Source organism: Camelus ferus, chromosome 5 (genome assembly GCF_009834535.1).
Source record: "Camelus ferus isolate YT-003-E chromosome 5, BCGSAC_Cfer_1.0, whole genome shotgun sequence".
Classification (NCBI taxonomy): Eukaryota; Metazoa; Chordata; class Mammalia; order Artiodactyla; family Camelidae; genus Camelus; species Camelus ferus.
The window spans coordinates 9143218-9167426 of record NC_045700.1 but is presented as its reverse complement, the minus strand read 5'-3'; the positions used below and the strand labels follow the sequence as shown (position 1 = coordinate 9167426).

At 46.4% G+C, this 24209-nt stretch overlaps 1 protein-coding gene and 1 pseudogene across 2 annotated transcripts; one reads left to right on the top strand and one right to left on the bottom strand.

Moving 5' to 3' along the window:
- Positions 1–2444: 2444 nt before the first annotated feature.
- Positions 2445–12922, top strand: NIFK (nucleolar protein interacting with the FHA domain of MKI67). 2 transcript variants are annotated; one of them, XM_032479287.1, is made up of 7 exons: positions 2447–2618; positions 3740–3877; positions 7611–7719; positions 9397–9608; positions 11414–11476; positions 11608–11676; positions 12125–12922. In XM_032479287.1, exons 1-7 carry the CDS (start codon positions 2514–2516, stop codon positions 12305–12307), a joined length of 879 nt encoding a protein of 292 aa, XP_032335178.1. In that variant the 5' UTR covers positions 2447–2513; the 3' UTR covers positions 12308–12922. The 2 variants fall into 2 exon arrangements, with proteins under 2 accessions (XP_032335179.1, XP_032335178.1); XM_032479288.1 differs by lacking the exon at positions 11608–11676 and having other exon boundaries at positions 2445–2618.
- Positions 12923–20268: 7346 nt separating this feature from the next.
- Positions 20269–23796, bottom strand: LOC102524217 (annotated as a pseudogene).
- Between the last annotated feature and the right edge of the window lie 413 nt (positions 23797–24209).

The following is a 24209-nucleotide window of genomic DNA, read 5'->3' as shown; positions in this document are numbered from 1 at the left end:
TGTGAGGGGAGGCCAGGAATTCGTGGAGGGGGTTAGGAAAACTGGAGACAGGTTCTCCCAAAATTGTCTGTGTGTTGTCCTCCTGGCTCCCCTCCCCTCCAACCCCAGGATCTAGGAGAACCATCAAGGATTCATCCTGCAAAGGAGGGGGTGTCCACACACACACACATATGTATGTGTGTGTGCCAAGGGAGGAGTTTTCAGGGAACCACACAACTTGGTCTGTATCCTGTGGAACTGGGGGACACATAGACCACTACCTGACCCCTTACTCAAATATCTAACTTTGAGACCAGCCAAGAGGCCTGTCCTGCAACAATGCAAAGAGGAAAGTGCATCTCCTGCAGCAGAGACAGAAGATGCGGCCCTTCCTAAAGGATCAGGTCCACTGACAAAGGCCCTTCCAAGGGGAGCACCTGGACCCAGAGCGGCCCTCAGCAGGTGGGTGGGGCCGCTGGTAGGCAGGCTGAGCAGCAGCAAGGATACACTCAAAAAGCGCGCTGGGAGGGATAGAGCCCGCAACCCCGGGTGCGCACCACAGGGCACCTGCCCACCTAGGAGCCCCTTCCTCCCTCTCTCCTCTCAAGTGCTGGGGACCCAGAGACAGAAACAGATGCATGGCAGAAAGTGGAGCCCAGAGGGACATCAGCTGTGAGCTGGGGTGGGGGGAGATGTTTGGTACATAGATTTTGAACATCTGGAAAGGCTTCTAGTCACTGATATCTGAGGAGACCTCGCCGAGAATTCACCTATAAAGGAGCAGGAAGAAGCCCTTGAAAAGGGTCCTGAGAAAGAACTGCTCTGGCCCCACACTCCTGAGAACCCAGACCATTCATGAAACAGCTGTAAGACAGCAATTAGTACAAAGAGCTGACCTGGGCTACGGGGACAGAAGACTTCCCTGAGGGGTGACAGTCCTCCAGAGCGACTGGGGTGAAGGCGAGCAAAGTAGCTCCCAGGGGAAACAGGCTGGCCCATCTGAGCAGGCCATCCCCACCACGCTACTTTCAGGCTTAGCACCACCCTTCCCGCACACACACCCAGGCACCAGCCTGACTCCAATTCCATCCGTCCCAGAACACTGTGTGGACAAAGAATGTCATCCATCACTTCAGTAAACAAGGGATGATGACCATCAAGCCATCAGCCACTGCAGCCACCCCTCCCCAACCACACACACTCAGGGGATTCAGGACAGAGAAGGACCGGATACTGGCCCTAGATAGTTAAGGTGCATACCTTTTTTTTTAACTGAAGTAGAGTTGATTTACAACGTTGTGTTAATTTCTGGTGTACTGCATAGTGATTCAGTTATACATATATATTCTTTTTCATTACAGGTTACTACAAGCTGTTGAATATAGTTACCTGTAAAGTGCATCTCAAAGGAATAATTTCAGATAGTCCAGACTCTTGCATCTTCCTGTACATGCAAAAGTGCTAGATTCATTAACTTAAAATGTTTGGTTTTCTTTAATTAACAGTAATCCTTTGATGTTTGACAACCTGGGTTTTTTTGTGTGTGTGTTTGCTTTTGTTTTGCAAAAACTCCTGTACATCCCTTCTCCTCCCTTACCTCTTCAGAACAGTCCCTCAGAGCTGTCTGAGAGGCTGTATCCTGAGCTTAAGTCCTCCGTAAATTCAACTAATAAAGCATTAATTACCAACTTTCGGCTGTGCATTTTTTTCAGTCGACAACCTCCCCAGATCAGCTAGCTTGAACTAGCGCTTTTGCCTCCTCTTCCCGCCCTTCTGCCACTCACCTCCCGCCCTTCCTAGAACGGAACTTGAAGGTATTAAACAGCCACAGCCTTGCTTAAAACCCCGACACCTCCTTGTATATACAATAAAACCCAAGCTTACACTTTGATAAGCAGAGCCCTGGCGGTCCAGCCGCACCCTTGGTCCTCTGTCCTCACAGAGCTGCGACCACACTGGCCAGTTCCTTCTTTCCAGCCCTAAGGACACTGTCCCTGTGTCCCCGGGTTCTCACGCCTGCTCTGCGGGCTCCCGGTCTGCACACACCGCCCCCTCCAGCCTTCCGGCCTCAGCTCCTACACCACCTCCTCCGCAGGCCTTCCCAGAGTGTTCCTCTGCCCCACTGGCTCTTCTCCCCCACGCACAGCGCCAGCCACCCGCTTAGTCGAAAGTCCCCAAGAGCAGCAGCACAGGAACAGTGGATGAAAGAAGGAAAATAAAAAAGAATTAAAGAACGGTTAGCACGAGCACTGTTTTGGAGTTTATTTTAATCTCTACCCCTCCTTGAAATTGGCTGGCCGCAAGGAGTTGTGAACAAGTTACCTTTTGTCATTTCAGGCAGGTAGCAGGTGTGAGGGCGCGGCCAGGCACTCAGCCGGCAGGGGGCGCACGAGCTCGCAGGCCACGCCCGGCCCCATCCAGGCCCCGCCTCCGCGCCGCGCTCCAAGCTCCGCCCTCACTTCCGCTTTGGAGAAGCTGAGGGCCCAGCACTTCCGGGCGTCCGCGTGGAACGCGTCGGCTTGGGAGTTTACAGAATGGCGGCCTTCTCTGGCCCGGCCAAGCCTCTCCTGTCCCTGAACCCGCAGGAGGACGACAAGTTCCAGAAGAAGGTGGCGCAGGTTCGCCGGCGCGCAACCAAGGTGAGCGGCCGCCGCGGCCAGGACGCCTTGGGGCGGCGGCGGACGGGGTCGGGCCGTGCGGGCCTCAGCGTCCTCCGCGGACGGGCGGCCCCACAGCCGCTCGGCAGACCGCAGCCGCCCTGCTGCGGCCGAGCCCCCAAGTTGGGGGTTTGTTGCCGGGTCAGCGGTTTTGAAATACCTGCTGCCGAGGGGCCTTGACACCAAGTTACGTTTGCCCGGGTTTTAGCGTAAGACGCACGTGTGGGGAGCTTAGACAGTCTTATGTGGAAGGACGGGCGCGGGGACTGAGATGCTGGAAGGTGGGTCGGCGTCCTGGACGTTGACAAACGTTTAAAAGCGTTGGGTTAGTGGGTGAGAGTGAACGACGTCTGCGTACAAAGTTCAAGAGCGCGTTTATGTGGAGTTCCTAGGCCGGAAGAATTTAAATCACGTGTTCAACGATTTCCTTGCTCATCCATCGGTTCAGCGTGTAGTTACTGAGCATTTACTCTGCCCTGGCTCTGATCCACTGCTTGACATTGTCCTGGTGGGGAGATAGACAGTAATCAGCTAATTCTTTTTTTTTTAATTTCTTTATTGAAGTATAGTCAGTTTACAATGTTGTGCCAATTTCCAGTGTACAGCATCATGTTTCAGTCATCCATACATATACATATATTCCTTTTCATATTCTTTTTCATTTTAGGTTACTGTAAGATGTTGAATATAACTCCCTGTGCTATACAGTATAAACTTGCTTATTTTATATATAGTAGTTAGTGTCTACAAATCTCTAACTCCCAATTTATCCCTTCCCACTCCCTTCCTCCACTGGTAACCATAACTTTGTTTTCTGTGTCTTAAACAGCTAATGCTTTAGTTGCTGTTGTGGTAAGTGGAAATACAGGGTAGATTCTGGATCTCTTGTCTTATACTGAGAATAAGGACTTTTGCAAGTTTTGTTGTAATTTTTTTTATTAAAAAATTTGGGAGAAGAGAGTAATAGCTCGGTGGTAGAGCGCCTGCTGAGCATGCACAGGTACTGGGTTCAACCCCCAGTACCTCTATTTTAAAAAAGAAAGTAAACCTAATTCCCGCCCCTGCAAAAAACCCTGAACAAACACTTTGGTGTGCATTTTCAGCGACAGGTGAAAGAAAAACCTACTCCTGGAGTAATCTATGTGGGCCACTTACCCCCATGGCTTTACGAAACCCAGATCCGAGCGTATTTCTCCCAGTTCGGCACTGTTACAAGATTCAGACTGTCCAGGAGTAAAAAGGTAAGACATCTGTACTGAATTAGATTGTTTTTATTTTCCAAAAGTATTTCCTCCTTGACAGTTTATGGAATGTGTTCATGTGTTATCACTTATCATACTTCGCTCCAGAAAGGGTTTGGATCAGGTCTAGAACCTGAAGTGGCCACAAGAGCAAAATCAGTATTCCTGAAAATGTTTGTTCCACTATATATATTTTTTTAAAAAGGTTATTGCCTTAAGTCCTCAAATTAAATTGACAATCCTGTTAAATTAATCTTGCTCATCCTGTGGCTGCTACTCCAGGTGTGCATGAACTTCAGTTTCAGGAACAGGTTCATACGTCTTCCTCTGGTTGACTCTTCTTGCTCTGATGTCTAGTGTCCCTAGGGCAGCACAGGTCTGTCGAGTGGGTGGTTAAGAACAAGGACACTGGTTTGAGGCCTGGTTCTATGGGTTACTGGTTGTGTGATTTGGACAGCTTACATACCTTTCCATACTTCAGTTTTCAGATTTGTATGATACAAATAAAATAGCACCGACCTCCTAGGAGTATCAAACAGAAGATGAAATGAGGTAATGAACATGTAAATGTTACGGTTATATCACACCTACCTCCTACTAAAGGTTTGTGTGGTTTGTTTCTTTTCTTCCCACACACATACTTTTTTTGGTTGTAACCATAGTGCTCTTGTTATAGGAATCTCATTAACACAGTTTTTCCACATTTTCCCACTTGAGTTGTAACAGATCAGAGTTAAATTTAGATTTGATTTGGCATGTAAGGGGATAGGATGCATCCATCATCTGCTAGTTAGGTATTAAGTTTCATGTTATCGAGAACGTCTCAGCATTAAAGAGAATTTTAAGTGCCCCTGGTGTGTTGTCATTGCTGTGCCCCTCTGCTTGATGTTCTGAAGTTTGTTTTACCACCTCCAGTCAAGCATGAGGGTTTTTTTTTTTTTTTTTCAGTTTTTCAATCTTACAGGTGAAGCTGCTGGGAACATTCTTTGTGCAGGTGTAGGCACCTTGCTCTAGAATCATATTTTTCAGACTTTTGATCCACACTAAGAAATAAGTTTTACAGCACAAGCCAGCACACATGTATATGTACATAAACGTAACTGAAGTAAAAGTCCCGTGAGGTGATACTTTACTTTGCTATTCAGTTTTTTTAAAGATATTTTTCTGAGCTACTAAATTGATTTTGTTGCCCTCTAAAAGGTCAGGCTCTGAGTTTGAAATATAATGCTTTACAGCATATCTTTGTGATGACTGAGACTAGAATGCTGGTGGTCTTTAGATGTCTTATTCTTAGTGAGGTTGAGTATCGTTGGTTTATCCGCCATCTGTGAACTGCCTGTTCATATTTTTGCCCTTATTGCTACCTTTTTTGAAAGCTCTTCTCCCTCATCATCTGCGGGGTGTTATTTTGTAAATGTTTTCCTGTGTTGCAGTATAGTTGCCATCTCCCCAGCTTTGTGTTTTGAAAATGTCTCAGGGTGCCCAGAAGAACAGTGTAATGAGCACCCCTCCCCTGCATTCACCCATTGTTACTGTCCTGACATGTTAGCGTCACCGCTTTCCACATCTAGAGAAACATGCACGCCTCTTCGTTCTGTTGAGCCTGTGAGGAAAGTGGCAGCCATAATGCTTTGATGCTAAATGCATCGTGGTAACCCTGCTAAGAACAAGGACATCCGCTGCGTAATCACAGTGTGATGACGCACCCGTTCCCCCACCGTCCCCTGCAGTCTCCCTGGTCTGGGATCTGTCAAGGTGTGTGTGTGGTGTTTAGTTGTCCAAGCTCTTCATCCTGACTAGAACAGTCTGTGGCTCTTTCTGCTTGTTCTGTTATTCTTGTCATTGGCTTCTTTGAAAAGAAGCTCTGGCCAGGTGTCTTACATAAAGCCTGCTCCTTGATGAGATGCACTCTGATGTATCATTTCCAGCTTTGCTGCAGCTCCCGCCTCCCCACTTACCCCAATTTTGACTATTCGCATGGTGTTTCCAACATTCTGGGAATCCTGGGTAAAGGTTTTGGTTTTTTGGACACTTGATAAGTATTTTCAGATCACTTTTCAGAAGGTTCACAGTGTGGTACATTGAACTGGATTTCATAGTGTCTCTTACACTCCATCTTTCCCTACTGATTGAGAGGTGGGATTTTAGAAGGATTGTCAGACATGTAAATTTTTACCAAAATTGCCCTCTTGCAGAAAACTAAACTTGAGTCTCGGACACTTGTTACAACCAAGTTGTTAGTGGTGCAGCTGGTGCAGAAATGAGCCCACTGGCTCCCAACCCTGTTAAGCCAGGCACCTCTTATGTGGTTTCTTCTAGAATCTCATCAGCAATTCTGATCCATATCCAAGAGTATGTTGTTTAATACAGGATTGGGAGGTGTTTCTAGTTGTCATCACTGAGAATTGGAACTGCAGAGGAGGAAAACTTTTTCTCCTCCCCTCCTAGATTCTCTGGCTGGGACCCTGTAAACTGGACTGACAGAAGATGGATTAATGAGAGTAAAACAGACCCCGAGAAAGTACGCTTACACATAGGAGCGCTCAGAGATGAGTGACCCGAAGGGTTGGTTAGAACCTGGGCCTCCACAGCAGCTTAGCAATGGAGCGAGGAGGTTTTGGAGGAGGAACCAGGGGAGGTGCTTTGGGTTGGTTGGGCTGCACGTCGACGGAGGCCAGTGATGGATACGGTCTGCTTCATAGCCTTCGTAGTGCAGGCTGACTTTTGCCTTTCTGCTAGACGGGAAGGAAGACACCTTTGTAAACTGAGGTCCTGCTGGTAAATAAGGGCAGGGCAGAGAACTCTTGTATGTTTCCCAGTGGTCTTCAGCTCAGAATAACCCAGAGTAACCCTGGGCCACAGGAGCAGGTCTGGAGCGGTGTTCCCTGCCGTCTTGCAGGAATACTGAGCACCTGACGACAGCATGTGGGGCACTCGCGGGTTAGTTCATGTCTTCACAGTTACTCTGTGAGAGTGGCTAGTTTACTCCCATTTCATAGAAAGAAAAACGGGGGCTTAACATTCCTTACCTAAGTAAGTGTCAGAGGCAGGACCCACACCTGGGCATTCAGACCCTCGAATTTGTGTCACCAAGATCGGCGAGAAAATCCACTTTGTGTTGTGGTGTGGAGGCCAGGAACCCAGGACACGCATTTCAGACAGTCTTGGCACTGGTCCTTGGCCCCCAACTATGAAGACAACCAGTTACTACTTAGTAAACATGAAAGTGAGTGCAGTACTTTACTGACTAGCTTGGAGACACTGAGCAGTTAATTTCAGTTCAGTCGTTATGTGTGAAATGGGAATTACATTACTTGCTTTCTTTGTGAGGTGTTACACTGGCTCCTGGTACTTTTGATAGGCAGATAACATGCCTACCAGTGAGAAGGGTAGCAGGCAGAGGACTGTGGGGTCAACCACATGTCCTTCATGACGGGGTGTTGCTGTGTTATAAATCCCCAGTGTAATTATGTATTTATTGTATGTAGCCAAAATTCTGGGAATACCCCCAAATCAGTGGCATGTTCAGACTATTTTGGATCCAGTTTTCCCCATAACATTTCCCACACTGTGGTTTGAAGTTGGAATTAAAATGTCATAATGTTATTTGAGAAGGGGTCTAACGTACGTCGTATAAACTAATGACATGTTAGAAATTTAATGACATGTTAGAAATTTAATGACACGTTAGAATGTAGTTGTTCTGCTTTTTATGGTGGACTTTCCATTGCAGACTGGAAACAGCAAAGGCTATGGCTTCTTGGAGTTTGAGTCTGAAGATGTTGCCAAAATAGCTGCTGAAACAATGAACAACTACCTTTTTGGTGAAAGACTCTTGAAGTGTAAGTTCTCATGTTTTACCTGTGGGATCACATGGATGCTGCTGCTGATCGGGGCAGGCGGGGGGGGGGACACGCTGCTCAGCTCCGTGGGTGTCCCACTTCCTCCTGGGGTGAGTGCCTTTTCCAGACAGGTTCTGGTTGGGATTTCTGAATCTTCTAGAAAGGGCTCTGTTTTTATGCTGAGACGGAACTGGGACAGGTGACTCAGGTGAATAGGGGGCATCCTGAGGGTGAGGATTAAGGTGAGGCCTGAAGATGAAGTGACAGTGGGGCCAGGTGGAGCGGTGGGGGTGGAGGCTGAGACCGTCCTGGCTGCATGAACAGCAGTGGTGGCTGCGAGGGGCGGGGAGCAGAAGTGGACGGAGGGAGGTCAGGTTATCGGAGGCCTCGTACTACCTGGGAGTTCGGGGCATATCCCGAGGACAGCAGGAGACGGTTCATGGGGTCTAGACAGGTAACACGCGGGGTTAGAGTCACACTTCAGTCCGTCTGAGTGGCATTGGCTGCAGCTCGCACACAAGAGAAGCCGTGGGGAGGAGAGGAGTGGCGGCACCAGATTCGAGGTTCCTCCTGCAGAGAGTGCAGCTGCCCACCAACGCTGCGTTCCCAGAGCACCCCCGTCTGGAGCTGGTGCCTCCGGAGGCAGAGCTGAGTTTCTGGCCTCCCTGTGCTTGTGATGGGTGACCATCCTAGTGCCCAGGTCACACGCATCTGCTCACGCGCTGCAGAACTGCCCAGGTAGCCTCTCTAGCTCACTTCCCATTGCTGTGAGAGTCCCAGGAGCCTCGTTGAGGTCCTGAGTTCCTTCACACGTTAGAAACATGGCTCTGGCCAGGATGAAACAGGCTGGGTACATGACCCAGGTATCAGGGGCCACATATGAGAGATCAGTGCTGTGCTGCTGTAGCTGACTCTTGAGAGGTGGTGCAAAGGTTCTGAACTCTCGTGTCACTGAGATTAGCCATGTCTTCCCTTTTTTTTTTTCTTTATGAGAATAGTTTATCTTAGAGGTCACGCCAGGAAAATATTTGCAAGGAGTGGAGGCGTGAGACAGGGGAAGGAAGTCAGGAAAGGGTATGTTAGCAGGCAGGTTACCACTTGCGCAACTGGGCTACTTCCTGCTGGTAATGCTGGGAGACAGTTATTCCAGCTGACAACAGGGCCCTGGGGTGTTTGTCTACCAGCTCCCCATCTATCACAGGTGGAGGGTTGGGTCCGTGGGTTTTGGCTCCCTGCATGTCACACCCAGCATCCTTCCAGAGCCAGGAAAGGGCCCTTAAGCAGGAAGATGCTAATAAGCAGTGAGCTGCCTCAGTCCCAGGCAGGGGCCCGGAAGATTGGAGCTGGAAGGGAGGAGCTTCTGTCACACTGGGCCCCTTAGCTTCAGCAGCCCTGGAGACCTGAGGCACCAACACTCCTCTGTAACGCTCGTCTTGTCCACTGCTGCATCCTTGCTCCTGGAGCCAGCGGGTCCTGGTGCGCAGGGAGTGTTTGGTAAATAATTGTTGACTGTGTGACCTTCCTCTGGGTACCTGCTTCATTCTTCTCTCCATTTAAATAGGAGATGCCTCCTTTTGATTACGCTGTGAGGAATCACACGGGGAATTCTAAAGGTAACATTAAAATCCTTTCCCTCCTACTTGGTTGAAAAATTTTTTCTTTTCTTTTAAACTCTAGGTCATGTTTTACCACCTGAAAAAGTACATGAAGAGCTTTTTAGAGAGTGGCATATGCCATTTAAAAGGCCGTCATACCCAGCAGTGAAACGGTATAATCAGAATCGGACACTTCTTCAAAAGCTGCGGATGGAGGAGCGATTTAAACAAAAGGAAAAATTACTCAGGAAGAAATTAGCTAAAAAGGGAATTAATTATGATTTCCCTTCATTAGTAAGTATTTCTTTACCAAGTGTCTCTTGCTTTGTACCTCACCAGTTATAACGTTTATGATTTTATGTATAAAGTATCTAACATACTAGATTTTGACTAAATCTTTAGAACATTACATTGTAGGTCTTTCTTTGTAAGTTTGTCAGAGCAGATCCTATTCTCCACTATACAGAAAAGGGAACTCCTGATTTGTAAAATTTGCTGATTTGTAAAATTTTCCTGATTTAATAATTTTAGATTATTGAAGTTAAATCCTGTTTAAGCAAAACCCATAATGCTTGAAGATTACCAGTAAAGGTGTTATTACCAGAATTAAATGTTTGGTTTATTATTTGTTATCAGTAAACACCAAGACTAAATTGACCATCCTTTTTATGCCATCCTAGTTAGGTTTTGTTTCCTGTTCTTTTAAATTAGAAAGATTGCTAAAGTTTATGTCAGAATTAACCAGTAGGCTTCAATTCTGTGAATTAAATATAGTTGAAATATAGCAAAGCTGCTTACATGAATGAGTAACAGATTTTCATCCCATTTATTTCCTTGCTTATTCAACAAGGAGACCATGCTGGGTCTTCCGCAGTTAGGAGAGCTCTGCATCTTCTGCCACAAACCAAGAACGCGGTCATCAGGGTGTGGGGAGTACAGGTGGAGACCCTATTTGTTTTCTTGACTAAATCTTGAGATTGTTTTGGGTCTTCCATAGACCCTATCAGCTTATTTCCTAAAAGCTACTCAGTTGGTGAGAAATGGTATCTATTCCCGAGTTTATTCAGTCTTTTAACCTCATCCAAAAGCTAGAAGACTGCACTGCCGTCCTTGGGCCTCATTCCTGGTTGTATTGATTTATTTTCTTTTTGATTGAAGTGTGGTTGATTTATGATACGATATTAGTTTCAGGTGTCCAACATAGTGATGCAGTATTTTTATAGATTATACTCCACTTATAGTTATTATAAAACATTGGCTATATTCCCTTTGCTATACACTGTATCCTTGCTTATTTTATACATAGTAGTTTGTACCTCTTAACCCCCTACCCCCTTCTTGCCCCCCTTCCCTTCCCCCCACCGGTAAGCACTAGTTTGATCTCCGCATCTGGGAGCCTGTTACAGCTGAGTAGTAGTCCATTGGGTGTATGTACCACATCTTCTTTGTCCATCTGTTGACATCTCGGTTGCTTCCATGTCTTGCCTATTCTATATAGTGCTGCTGTGAACATTGGGGTTCGTGTATCTTTTTAAACTAGTGTTTCCATTTTCTTCAGATATGTACCCAGGAGTGGAATTGCTGGGTCATGTGGTAGTTCTGTTTTTAGAACTACTGTTTTACTGTTTCCCATAGTGACTGCACCACTTTCCATTCCTACCAACAGTGTAGGAAGGTTCCCTTTTCTCTGCACCCTCTCCAGCATTTTTTGATGATGGTGGCCATTCTGACAAGTGTGAGGTGACAGGTATGGCCTGGTAGTGACAGATGCCTGCATCATAGTTCCTGGGCCCTGACCCTCTGGTGAACCGTTCAGGAGCTGGAAAGGCAGGCACGCAAGAACTGCCTCCTGTAGCCCATGTGTCGCCTGGTTGGACTAAACCAGCCAGGACAACCTCCAGGGCCTGCCTTCCACCCTCTTCCCAGATCCACCCTTCCAGGATGCTGTCCGTTACTTAGGATCATTCTAGATTTTTCTCTTTAAATTGAAATGCTCTGTCATCTAGGGAGGATTTACGGATGTACAAGGATGCAGTGGTGAGTTTTAAAATGTAAATATATGAGACTGCTAGTTTATAACTTCTTTATGTTTCCTTAAGATTTTACATAAAAATGAGGAAAATGCTTCCAACTCAGATCTTCGAAATTCCAGAAAGCGCCAGGTAAATTTTTCATTTCTCGTATTACATGTCAGATATTAGAGGAAGATAAATGGGGAAATATATTCAAGGCTGATATATTCAATAGGCAATAAGTAACACAGATTGATGAAGTCTCTTAAAATTTATCGAAGGCTTTACGCGGGAAGAAGAAAGAGGCTTCAGTCACTCCCAACACCCCTGAGAAGACTGTGGATAGCCAGGTACAACTACCCTCAGTATTCTGGGCATATTGGATATTGCAGTTTGAAAGAGGAAAAGCAGTTTCTGCTATGACATTGTTGAAATTACATTTAATCTTGTGACTTTCTGGCAAATCCTTACTGGTGACTCAGGAGATACAAGTTTATTGCCGTCTTTACCTTTTCAGCACAGTGAAAGAGTCAGCAGAGGGAAATGCGGCTGCTGTCTTTATGAAAGTAGGGTTAGGGCTTTCGACCCAATGCCTGACCGTGAGCATACTGTGTTCCTAAATTGTGATTCTCCACATCAAGTGTGAAAAGCACCCGAGCTCTTGATTTTGTGCTGCTGTATCCCTGAAACATGGAGATAGCATGCATGACTTGTAAAAATAGAGGAGAGGTACTGAGGGGGCCATTCATAGCATCTCCCCACATTTATGTGTTGTAACCTTTGACTTGTTGAATCCAGGGCCCCACACCAGTTTGTACACCAACATTTTTAGAGAAACGAAAATCCGAAGCAGCTGCAATGACTGATGATAAGGATGACGAAATCGTCTTCAAGCAGCCCGTGTCTGGTGCAGAAGAGACACCAGCGGCTCAGACACCTAAAGGTTCAAGGAAGAAAAGACGAAGAAAAGCCAATCAGTGATTCTGAATGTAGTTCTTCTGAAACATGTAATTTTACTTGCATTTAACTAGATAAATGGAATGCAGCCAGTAACAAAATTTTTGGAGGAAAAAACTGTTGATTCAAGTCAACAAGAAAGACAGTCTAATTTTAGCTTAATTTACCTGCCCTTGCTGAGGTCCAAGGTGCCTGCCAGCTTAGAGCCAGGCCCACACTGCCTTGTGCTGGTCTCCTCTATAGTTTTTTTTTTTTTTTTTTGCATCTTTCTTAGCTGTCTGGCTACTCTGCCTCAATAGAAGTTCACTAGTTTAAGTACTGAACTTTGTTACCATCAAATAAATAAAGTGAAATCTTGCTTGACCATCTACATGGTTCTCTATTAGGCCAAGGACATTTAACCCATCAGATGGCTGAAGCTGGAAGTTAAATGATGTGGAGAGTGAGAAGGCAGTGCAGGTGTTAACAGAGATCACTTATGTATATATGATCATTTTTACTGATGTTCGATTAGTTTGGGGTGGGCTGGCATGGATTAATTAATAACCACCATTTTGTGTCAGTTCTCATCAGTCTGGAATTGTATTTCAAGATTGAAGCGGTGACCGCCAAATAAACTTTTTCTATGTTTTGTTTGTATGCAAGTGTGAAGGTGGGACTTGGGAGTCTTGAAGTAAAACAGTTGGTTTTCGCCTTCTTGGGCAAAACTTTAAGTTTCTGATGCCCTTGAAGTGTGCTTTTGTATTGGCCATTCAGGTTCTTTAAAAACTTTCATCGCCACCAGTTTTTCATGTAATATTTGTTAAATATTTAATTTATAAGATACTGAGCCAGATGTTCTGATACAACATGTGAAACAATTGGTTTTACGTATATGCAGAGAACGTGCTTTACCCCGAGAAGAGTAGCTGGCACAGAACATGTTCAGTATTTGTTGAATGAGTGACAGAGCTCCTCTTCTCTCTTTGAACCATCTCTGGACTTGACCTGGAAGCCATCTGGTTTACCCTTCCGGGAAGGCACCAGCTGAGCTTCTGCGTGCAGCTGGTCATGTTTTATCCCATGAGGGGCACGTGCAGTCACACACACATGTACAGCAGGGTGGGCTGGTAGTGCCCCCTCCCTGACCTGCAAGTGTGCAGGTGGGACTTGGGACCTGCCAGCTGGCCAGGCCACCTACACAGGGTACACCCCCCTCCCTCGCCATCATCACTGAACGTAACATGCAGGGGAGGTTTAATATACCCCAGGGGATTTCACTCCCTGGAAGAGTGGTTCTGTCTTTAGCATGTATCGTGGCAATGGGTATTTCTTTTAAGAAATGGAGCTTCTTATAAGAAGTATGTATAAAGAATGTTTTCCTGTGGACTAGAATAGGATCTTCAGAAGAAAATCTGTTAAGATGGAGTGGGTTTGATTTTCAGATTTTGTAGGGAGGAAATCAGGCAGGAATCAAATGGAAGCCCCCTCAGCCAATAAAATTTGCAAGTTATGCAGTAATATGAAGCAAATAAGGTGAAAAGATAAATTGTACAATCAGGATGACCACAGCTATGTAAAAGTGCATTCTTAAGTGGGAAGTTAAAATATCCTGGAGGCGTGAGTGTGTGTTGCAGTTCTATATGATCATTACTAACGGCTGTAAAGAAAAAGGAACTACTCCACAGACAAGGTTCAGGTGGGGCCGGGCGGTTTACAGGCTGTGTGTTTGCCGTGAGGTGGGGCGGCTAGTAAGTCAGCGACACAGTGAAATGACGTTCCCCCTCGTGCTGGCCTCCAGGCAGCCGCTTGCTGTGACGGGAAGTGGCCGCCTGGCTGGCCATTCACAGGAGATGGGACATTAGGTCAGGCTTGTGCTGATGTAAATCCCAGTCTCATTGGTACAACAGCTGTTCAAAGACTGCTATAAGCTGGGCACTTAGGGCAGCCGCCCCCGTGAGGTGGCTGTGATGCCAGTGACCACTGTGCAAGCCCACAGGTGATAACCTTAAGTAATTTGCATTTTATGGAGGTGGAAATCATCATGTGGCCCATACTTGACTACATCACGGGTCACCTTATGAACCACAAGGCAACCAGCAATCCTGTGGTCCAAGCCTCACTCACTGCAGAGTTTTGTTTCACGTATTTAAATGGTTGAAAAGGTCAAGAAATAAATTTCATGGCACGTGAAGATGGTATGGAATGTACATTTGCGTCCACGAATATAGGGTTGTTAGACCACGGCTATGTTTACTGGCATGTTGTCTGTCTCCAGCTGCTTTGGTGCTGTGGTTTAGTTGCAATGGAGACCACGTGTGGTCCTCAGAGCTGAGTCCTGCCACTGACAGCTCTGGGATTTGCAGTGGTGTGTTTCCAGCGTGACATACTTTGCCCCAAGGGTCGTGGTACCATGAATTTTATGTATTTTATTACCAGTCCATACCCATTACAACAAAACAAGAAAAAGTGGGCTTCAAACAGCATACTTAAGCTCACAGTGGGGTGTGGAGTATTTTAGTAAATTAGATGGCAAAGCATTGTGTCTGTTTTGCAGTGACCCTCCTCTGGCTGTGCTACAAAATACAACATACAATGACATTCCCGACTCAGCAAGCATTCATCACAGTGTCCCCAACTCACAGGGAAGTGAAGGCTGGAAGAAGTAGAATTTTAAATGGGTTATCTCAGCACACGATTTCTTGACGCCCCCAAACGAGAACGAGGCTGTACAGTTTCCGAGTGGCTTACTTGATGGCCAAGCAAGGATAGCCATCTGCCAGTGATGAGGTAGTTACACTGTTAGATTGCAGCAGCTGAAGAGAGATGTCCAGGTAAAAAACTTTTAGAGAGGCAATCTTTGAGCAAGAATATTTGCTTGGAAAAAGGAAGCAACACAAACAGTCCATTTAAAAATGAGGCAAATGATACTAAATATTTTTCCTTGGCGCTTGATGGGTTGAAAGATGTTACCAATACCGCTCAGTTGATTATTCAGAAAACCAGTGCTAAGACAGATGGGCAAGCACGACCAACTCAGCCTGGTCTGAGTGCTGGAAGTCCCATGTTGCGGGAACCCCTTGGTCCCAGGCCGACGCAGGTGGCTTGTCACCCTAGAAATGACAGAATTAGCCCTCTGCATGGTCTGTGTGGGAAAACTACAAGCAAAAATAATTTCAGTTGAGAAAAAATTCAGTACAACCTGGAGTGGAATCTTCCAAGATGTGCTGCAATTGATGGTGGTAAAACTGCAGAACAGAGAAACGCTTAGACAAATGCAGAGTTTGTGGTGCTGAAAGCCTGTTGGTATTATTCACCAGCAAGTACTTGGAAAATATACAAACCTAAGATGCTAAGTTTACTGTATGTTAATTTTTTAAACTATATAAATTCCTAAAATTAAAAAAAAAATACATGTAAGCCTCTCATGTGTTAGTGAACCAAGAGTGTCGCTGGTGTACTTTCTTTGCTGTGGGCTTAGCCATCATCAGTTCCGGGAATTTCGGGGGAGAAATAGAAGCCAAAATCCTGACTTGCCCTCCCACACAGCAGTTTGCTGGCTTTAGCAGTGGTGACCTGGCTTCAGGGCCAAAATTGCGGATTCCTGAATGAGGAGAACCTCCAACAGTCACTGAACACTGAATGGCTGTGGAAATGAGCTTTTGCTGCAGAGTTGATGTTTCTTAATGAATTTAAGTCAATTAACTCAACCAAGAATTAAAAGTCAAAGCACTGCGTATATTAGAAACTTGTGTGGCGCTGAAGTCACTGAGCACAGCCAATGTCTGAGTATAGGAAATGTGTCACTTTGCATGCTGTGATGTCCGAAGTTAGGGTGCAGTGACCTCCACACCCACGCAGATTCCAGCCTCAGGCTACCTCAATACAAGTGCAAAGGAAATTTCCTATTCAAAATCCTGAACGGATTAACTGCTGTGGGATGACACGGCCTCCAGCTTCTTTGGGCTGAAGGTGATTGACTGCAGTGATGTGTCTTAGCACATGTCAGCAGGAGAGGCATGGAATTCTACAATTAAGAGACCAAAAGATAAGCTACAAACGGGGTGAAAATATTTGGAAAGAATTTTTTAGCCAGAATAGATTTCTCAAAGTAATCGGCGCAAATTGTTGTATGGAACCTAATTTCTGCCTTCTGACCACAAAATGGAAAGTGAAATAGACTGTCTTCTACACTTGTATTCCCGTTAAGGACTCTGCATGGAATGAGCTACACGATAACAATTAACACTTACGGAGTGTTTGCACGCGTCAGATACTGTCAGAAGTGTTTTCAGTATATCAGCTCATTTAATCGGAACAACCTGTGAAGCAGATACTACTGTTCCCATCTGACCAATGAGGATCTGAAGCCCAGAGAGCTTAAATAATTTGCCCAGAGATGGGATATGAGCCAACCAAGCTGATCCTCCTGCAGGACGTGCATGAGAACTCGACTGCAGTGACAGGGGGAAAAGCAAAGATGCCAAAGCCTAGTGACTGGGGCGGGCGACAAGGAGGGAGGAGGAAGAAACAGTTCCTTTCTTCTGAGCTCAGCTTTGAAATGACTGACAGCAATGTTAACACGAGGTGGCAGCAGATCCCAGCCTTTAAAATCTACACAGTCCACTCTTTCACACGATGGGCAAAAAAATGCAAAATTATTAAGGGTTTTATACCCACCCTCATGTGAACATTTTTTTTAAAGGCCTCCCTGGGAGCATCATTTTACATGTGCACCCTGGGCACCCATTTCTAGACACTGCACTCTGAAATGACCTAGCAAGGTGCTTAAGTGTCCTGGGCGTAATACTTGCCAAAGGACTTATGATCCCCAGTGGTGCAGCACACCGATGACGGGGACCATGACAACACTGAGCTCATAAAGGTGCGTGCAGTTATGAACAAGTACAGCTGGGGGCAGTCATGCAATAATCATGGGCAAGTGGCTTTATGATCCGTTGTTCCCCGGGGGCTGCATTTACAAAGACAGTTTCGTAAAAGAGAACTTTGCTTTACTCTCAGAATCACTCTAAACACCATCTTTTGCCCCGACTGCTCAAAGTCTTTACTCTTTTCCACTTTCTGTGCTCATTTAGGTCTTATATTTTATTCATGAGGCTCGAATTATAAGTACAAAGTAAATACTGGACTTAGGATTGGGGGCATTTTTCTACTTCAATTAGTAAATCTCAACATTTGGAATTATTTTTCAAGTTATAGCTGTAGGTGATATATTTTTGGCCATTTTCCCCTTAGAAACAAAAACAGAACATAACGCTTTGGTGGGAGGGTAGAGCTTAGAGGTAGATCACATGCTTACCTCCCCCCCCTAAAATAAATAAGTGAATGAGTAAATAAACATAACCGGGCAGTTAGGGCTCCCATCAGATGGGGAGTTAATGTCCTGTTGACCCTGTTAGAGTATTTCCCAGGTCCGTCTACACGTGTGCCCTGTCCTGGGACCGGACTTGTCTTCCATAAACTGCTTCCCAGCGTCTGGGCGGCCTGCTCTGCCTCAGCTTGTGCTCACAGAATGGAGGAGGCGAGTCAGCAGCTGTGCTATGGTGGTTACTTTTCTGTGCTGACAAGGGGCCAAGTTTAGAATCTCCCCTGTTATAAATAAGTGCCCGTGTGCCCAGGAAAAGAAGTCAGACACCTGATACTTCCAAACATAGTTTCCACAGCAAATGTGCCCTGAGTGAGGCGGCTGTTCTGGGATTTAAGCTCCACAGGGAAGTGCTACAGCGTTGAGGGGGCCGGGGGTGGAGGATGACTTCTGCAGGAAGGAACCGATCCTAATTGTCCAAGGGAGACGCTATTCCGATGGTTTTTGGCACTGATACAGGATAATCACTGGCAATTTTTTCTTCTGACGGAACGTGTCAGTTTTTCTTCTATTTCTGCTTTAACACTTAGCTGGATGATAAATACTGCAGCTTTTTTCTAATGAGTTTGTTTTTTTTTTTAAGTCACTACGGATGCATGCCTGGTATAAAAAAATTCAAACAAGTTGGTTTTATAAATGCAAATTGCGTTAAGTGTTTCCTACCTTGCAAATCTGTACTTACCCAGGTGTCTGACTTGATGTTAACGTAGAACCAACCATATAAAGGCACAGGTTACTCATTTGGCTCATTACTTATGATTTTTATTTTTTCCAGTTTATTGCCTGAATAGGTAATACATGCAAAAAGTACAGAAATCTGAATGGTTGCAAAAGTGACAGAATGACAGGTCGGTCTGTCCTGTTCAGGGGCTCCCTGCGCTTCGGTCTCCCAGCTGTGTCCCTCCGCTGGGGTCTCTAAGTGGGTGCTGTCTCCCCTGGAAGAGCTGCGAGGCCCTTGAAGAAAGAGCCTCTGCTCGTTTCCCCTGCATTGTGTGTTTATCATATCCTCATTTCCTCTGTCTGCCCCGCCCGCCCCGGGGACTGAGCCCATTTGGCACATCCCACCCGTTTCCTTAACTAACCCACTCAGAACACACCGGTGAGTCCCTGCCCTGTGTCAGGCACTGGGGTTTAGACGTCAACAAAAGCAGCAAAAATCCCTGTCCTCCTGCAGCTGACATTTCAGTTTCATGAGACAAGCAATTATCAAAGAAGTAAAGGAAGCTATACTGTGGCTCAGAGTGGTAAGTGCTGCGGAGAAAAATAAAAAGGAGCGGACGGGGACTTCTAGGGGTGAAAGTAGGTCTGCCCTTTTAAGGGCAGTGTTCAGGAAGGCCTCACTTTGGAGTTGACATTGGAATATAAGCAAAGAAAAAAACAAAACAAAAAAGGAAAAAATAGAAAAAAAATTTTTTAAAAAGAAAGAAGTTGACATTGGAGAGCGACCCGTTCAGGTATGAAGGGAGGAAGCCATGCAGAGATCTTGGAGGTAAAGCTTTCCAGGCAGAGGAAACAGCAAGTGGAAAGGCCGAGAGGTGGGCGCAGGCCTGGTAGTTCTTGCTCTGAGGGCTAGGGTTAGGGTTAGCTGGAGCAGCGCCGGCGAGGAGGGTGGCGGGACATGAGGTCTTTGGCAAAGAGGGACAGGAAAGAGATGCCAGATGGGGCAGGTCCTTGGAGGCCACTGTCAACTGGTGGCTTTGACCATGAGTGAGGGGGAAGCCCTGGTGGGTTTGCTGTATGAGAACGGTCTGTGAAGCCACCCAGGAGGAGGCCGACGCCCTGGCAGTGGTGGTGGGGTGGCCTTGAGAGGGTGCCCACACTTTGGATGTGCCCTGAAGGTGGATGAGACTTGCTTCTGACTGTGCCATGTGCTGAGAGGAAAGGGGTTGAGTCGGACACGAAGCGTCTGCCCAGAGCAGCTGGGAGAACAGAGCTGCATTAAGATGCTTCCCGGGAGGGCAGGGACTGGTGCAGCTAGAGATACAAGCCTGATGTTGGCTGCATTTCTGAGCGGGAGCCTGAACTCAGGTTACAGCCATGAGAGTAAGTAGCTCAGAAGGCATAGGCAGGGGGCCTGGAGCACTCTGGTGTGTGGTCAGGGCAAGGCGCAGGAGCCAGCAAACCAAGGAGAAAACGTGCCATCCAGGGCGGAGGGTCCTGGCTTCAGGTGAAGAGAGGGCGACCCAGCAGGGCGTGTTCTCACACAGGGCCACACCCTTGGAAGCTTAGGGTGGACCCCTAGATTTTCCCGTGTGGCAGTGACCTTGCAAAAGGACATCTAACTAAGCTCATTTCCGGCCCTGAGATTCTACAATTGCCCTTTTAGTTTTTGCAACTTACTCTATTTTGCATTAAACATTTTAAATAATAAGAGAGTCAGATCCTTCCTCCAAAGCTGCTCCTTTTCATCTTGGAGAACAAGGGTAGGAACCCTGGAGTCCTCCAGCCGTTCTCCAAGCCCATAATCCTGTATGACATCCACTCTGCTTAGAGGCTTGGGCTTTGCCACTGGAGTCAGGATTCAAACCCTGGTTAGCCCGGTAGACATCAAGGTCCTACTGCACAGCACAGAGAGCTATATTCAATAGCCTGTAACAACCTATATATGTATAAATACATACATATATATATAAATAACTGAGTCACATTACTGTACCCCAGAAACTACCATGACATTATACATCAACTATACACCTTCAATAAAAGAAAATGACAAAAACTTTAAAAAATGTAATAAAACCTGTTAGTCTAATTCCAATGTCTGTCTCCTCATTATCTGTTTTTTTCTTTCTAGAGCAAGATGTTTTCTGCCTTAAAACTTCTGGAAGTTACAAACCAGTTTCCTTCATCATCTGCTCTGCTTTGGAAAAATTTGACACTCCCATACGGTATTCTTTTTATTTTCCTCCTAAATACTTTTGTGCTGCTATTGGTCTGAAAAGCATCACTCCTCTAATCAATAATTATATATTTGAGACGTTCATGGACAAAGTTAAGAAAGAGGACCCCACTGGTGGGAACAAGACAACAGGACCCAGGCTCAGAGATCCCCACAATTTGCTGTTGATTACCCGGGAGCCTGTCTCAAACTTCTCCAGTCACGCTTAGCATCCAAACTTGTGCAACATAAATTCCTCCTGTTTGCGCCCTTGGCTTGCCGTTGACTGTGCATTTTTCATCTGTGCTTGGTCCTTATTGCCCTTCTCCCTTGGGGAGTTCTTTTTTTTTTTTTTTTTTTTTTTGAATAGAAACAGACCTTGATATTCCGCCGTCTGAGTTTCACCTATTATGACAGTTGAGAGGGGGCAAGAGCGGGAGCGGGATGTTGAATTGGGAGGGTTTGATGGCTGCAAGTCTAGTCCACTTAGTTTTTGTACAGGAATGGCTCATCACCAGTTTCGTTGAGAAGACATGTACGGATGAGGGCTTCTGTCACCACAAAGGGGTCACTGTTGGCAGAGGGGCGATGGTCTTCAAGGTGACCCTTCTCCTGGCCAACAGTCCAGAGAATGCGGATGCTAGTGCCACGATTGGCCACACCAGCAGAAAAGTCGTAGATGTTGGAGGTTTTGTGGAATCCACTTAGGCACTGAGCATTGTCCAGGCCCCCCTTGGGATCATAGGCCCAGATATGGTAATGGTACCACTTGCTCAGTGTATTCAGTGTATTCAGACCATTCTCCTCTCGCATGGCCTTGGTGCTGAAGTTGTGTGGCAGCCAGCACCAATCCAGTTCCCAGGAATGGGCTTAGGACCCCAGGTAGCGATCACTCCAAAGTCTTCGCACACATGATGCAGGAAGAAACGGGCCACCCAGAGATGCTCTCCCACGTCAATTCTGTCACAGGGTCCTATCTGGAACTCCCCCGGGGCAGGCATGACCTCGGCATGCATGCCCCCGTCTTGATGCTGGCATACAAGCAGGCCCAGCAGTGAGCCCTGCCATAGGCTTTGTCTGCTCCCACACAGTAGTGTGGGGCCCAGGGAAGCCACTGGGAGGCCAACCGCAGGGGTGCCTACCTGTGCCCTTGACAGTGTAGTCCTGCTCCACTCCAGACCAGGGCGCTGGTGCTCACCATGGCCATTATTTGTTTACAAGTGTGCCTAACATTGGTCTCTGCAGGCTTTCGGTTGTACCTGAAGACTTCACAAAACACCAGCTTGTTGGGGTCCTTGTGGAAAGGGTCCCAAAACATGGCAGCAGGGACAAGATACATGTCACTGTTGGAGCCTTCAGATTGAAAGGTACCAGAGCCATCAAAATTTGACTCCAGCAATTCTTCTATACACTTGGGCTCACAGTCCAGGGTCAGGACCTTGCAGGGCAGTTCTTCTTCAGTACTGTCCACGCAGCCATACACACTCGGACTTTCTCACCCAAAGGCAGGGACATGTACACTTGCTTGATGCCTTGTTCAAGTAGGAGCTTGCTGAGGTGGCCATGGTTGGAGGTGTTCCAGACAGCGAGCAGGTGGCGAGAGGGAGGTGTGGAGAGGAGAGACGAGGAGACAGAGGGTGCTGTGAAGACGCTCCCCTCTTCTTCCATGCTTGGCTCTCTCCCTCGGGCAGTTCTATCCCCATGGCTGAATCTGACCACAGGCATCATCAATGGTGTGTTGAAATCCGGTGGGCCAAGCATTTTCTTTCTGAATGGTGCAGGAAATAATGGGGTGTCTGAGGTTCACTGAACTGTGATGCTGGCACATGCACTCCCCGCACCAGGCGCCCACACTGTTGTAGGCACCCCTCCTGGGTACGCTCTCACTCGCCTCCATCTCTTATCCTAGCTCCTGGCACCCTATTGTTTACAGTCAACACTAGCTACTTATTACTGTCTTATTTCCTCTACTTGTGCAATGGAAATGTTTCTCAGTAGCTCATCTTCCTCTTTGGGGGACGTTGCTCTGTCAACAAAGGCATTGTTCTTATTTCTTTTCTCACTGGATTAATTTTGTTCCATCCCAGGAAATGAAGTTGACAGGCACTAACTGCATAAAGCCAGGGCCCCGGTGGTGGAGGCAGGAGCCCTGGGAAGCGAGTAGGGGAGCTGGGCCCTCTCAGGCCCTGCAGGAACTCATGGGCTTGCAGGGTCCAGCCCTTCCTCTCCAGAAGCCTGGGTGTTTGGATCAGGGGAAGAAGGCATGGAGTTGGCCAGTCTCCCAGGTCTTCCTTGCCCCAACTTAAAGAGTTCTTCATCTGTGTCCACCATGGATGCTCACTGGACCTGCCTGCCCTGGTGATGGGAGACTAGAGACCTCACTGTTTGAGTGGTCTGTGCTCCTCCCAGATGCATAGTAAATGCACCTTCCGGTATGATGCCCCTCGCCCCCCCATCACGGAGCAGTGCCTGACACCCAGAGAGCTGGCCGGAGGTGACCACCCCCCCAGAGTGACTACTGTCTCCCTAGGACAGGGTCTCTGGGCCCGCCTCACCCCTTTCTACACTTGGGGGAAATGCCCAGTGATCAGGGCAGACTTGAGTGACCAAGGGCGTGTGAAGGGGGGAAACGCCCAGTCAGCTGAGTGAGAAGGAGGACAGCATAGGAGGAAATGATCTGATGTCACCGTGGGTCTATGGGAGAGAATTTGTTGAAAAGACTATTCTTTGCCCACTGATTGTTTTGGTACCCTTGTCAAAAATCAATTGAGTATTGATGTATGGGTTTCTTTCTTGATTCTTAATTCTGTTCCATTGCTCTGTATGTCTGTCCAAAAGACAGTACCACACTGTTTGGATTATTGTAGTTTTGTTGTAAGTTCTGAAATCAGGAAGTGCGAGTCCTTCAATTTTGTTCTTTTTCCAAGATTGTTTTCATCTTTCTTGATCCTTTGCATTTCCATAGGAATTTTAGGACCAGTTTGTCAATTTCTGCAAAGAAGTCAGTTGGGATTTTGATATAGATTGCACTGAATCTGTAGATCAATTTGGAGAGGAGCTTAATGATATTAAGTCTTTTGGTCCATGAACATGCAACATGTTTCCATTTATTTCGGCTTTCCTGAATTTCTTTCAACAATATTCACTGTACAAATTCTCTACTTATTTTGTTAAACCTGTTCCCAAGTATTTTATTCTTCTTGGTGGTATTATAAATGGAATTGCTGTCTTCGTTTTCAGAGCAAATTTTTTTGTTTGTTTTGTTTTTTACTGAAATACAGTCAGTTCACAATGTAGTGTTAATTTCTGGTGTAAGCATAATGATTCAGTCATATGTTTATGTATTCCTTTTCATATTATTTTTCATTATTGGTTATTACAAGATATTGAATATGGTTCCCTGTGCTGCACAGTAGGACCTTGTTGATTATCTATCAGAGCAAAGGTCACTGGGATCAACTGGACTCCTCTCCCGGTTGCTGCTGTTTTACTTGGTGGCACTGACTGAGGACAGGGCCTTCTGTAGGCAGGCACGCAAGGCCTGGATCTCTCATGGGACACACGTGTGCACTCTCTGAAAACCTGCAGGTCTCCACAGAGCACAGTTCCCTGCTGTTGGATACTCATCTCCAGTTTCAGGATTCCAACCTCCCACTCAGTTACTGCCTAATGACACGCTTCAC

Bases quoted from the DNA above. Each gene is read 5' to 3' on its own strand.
- NIFK (XM_032479287.1), top strand. From the start codon at position 2,514: ATGGCGGCCTTCTCTGGCCCGGCCAAGCCTCTCCTGTCCCTGAACCCG. The intron at 9,609-11,413 runs GTAAGTATTTCT...TGTTTCCTTAAG, and splicing joins ATTATGATTTCCCTTCATTA to ATTTTACATAAAAATGAGGA. The intron at 11,677-12,124 runs GTACAACTACCC...TGTTGAATCCAG, and splicing joins AGAAGACTGTGGATAGCCAG to GGCCCCACACCAGTTTGTAC.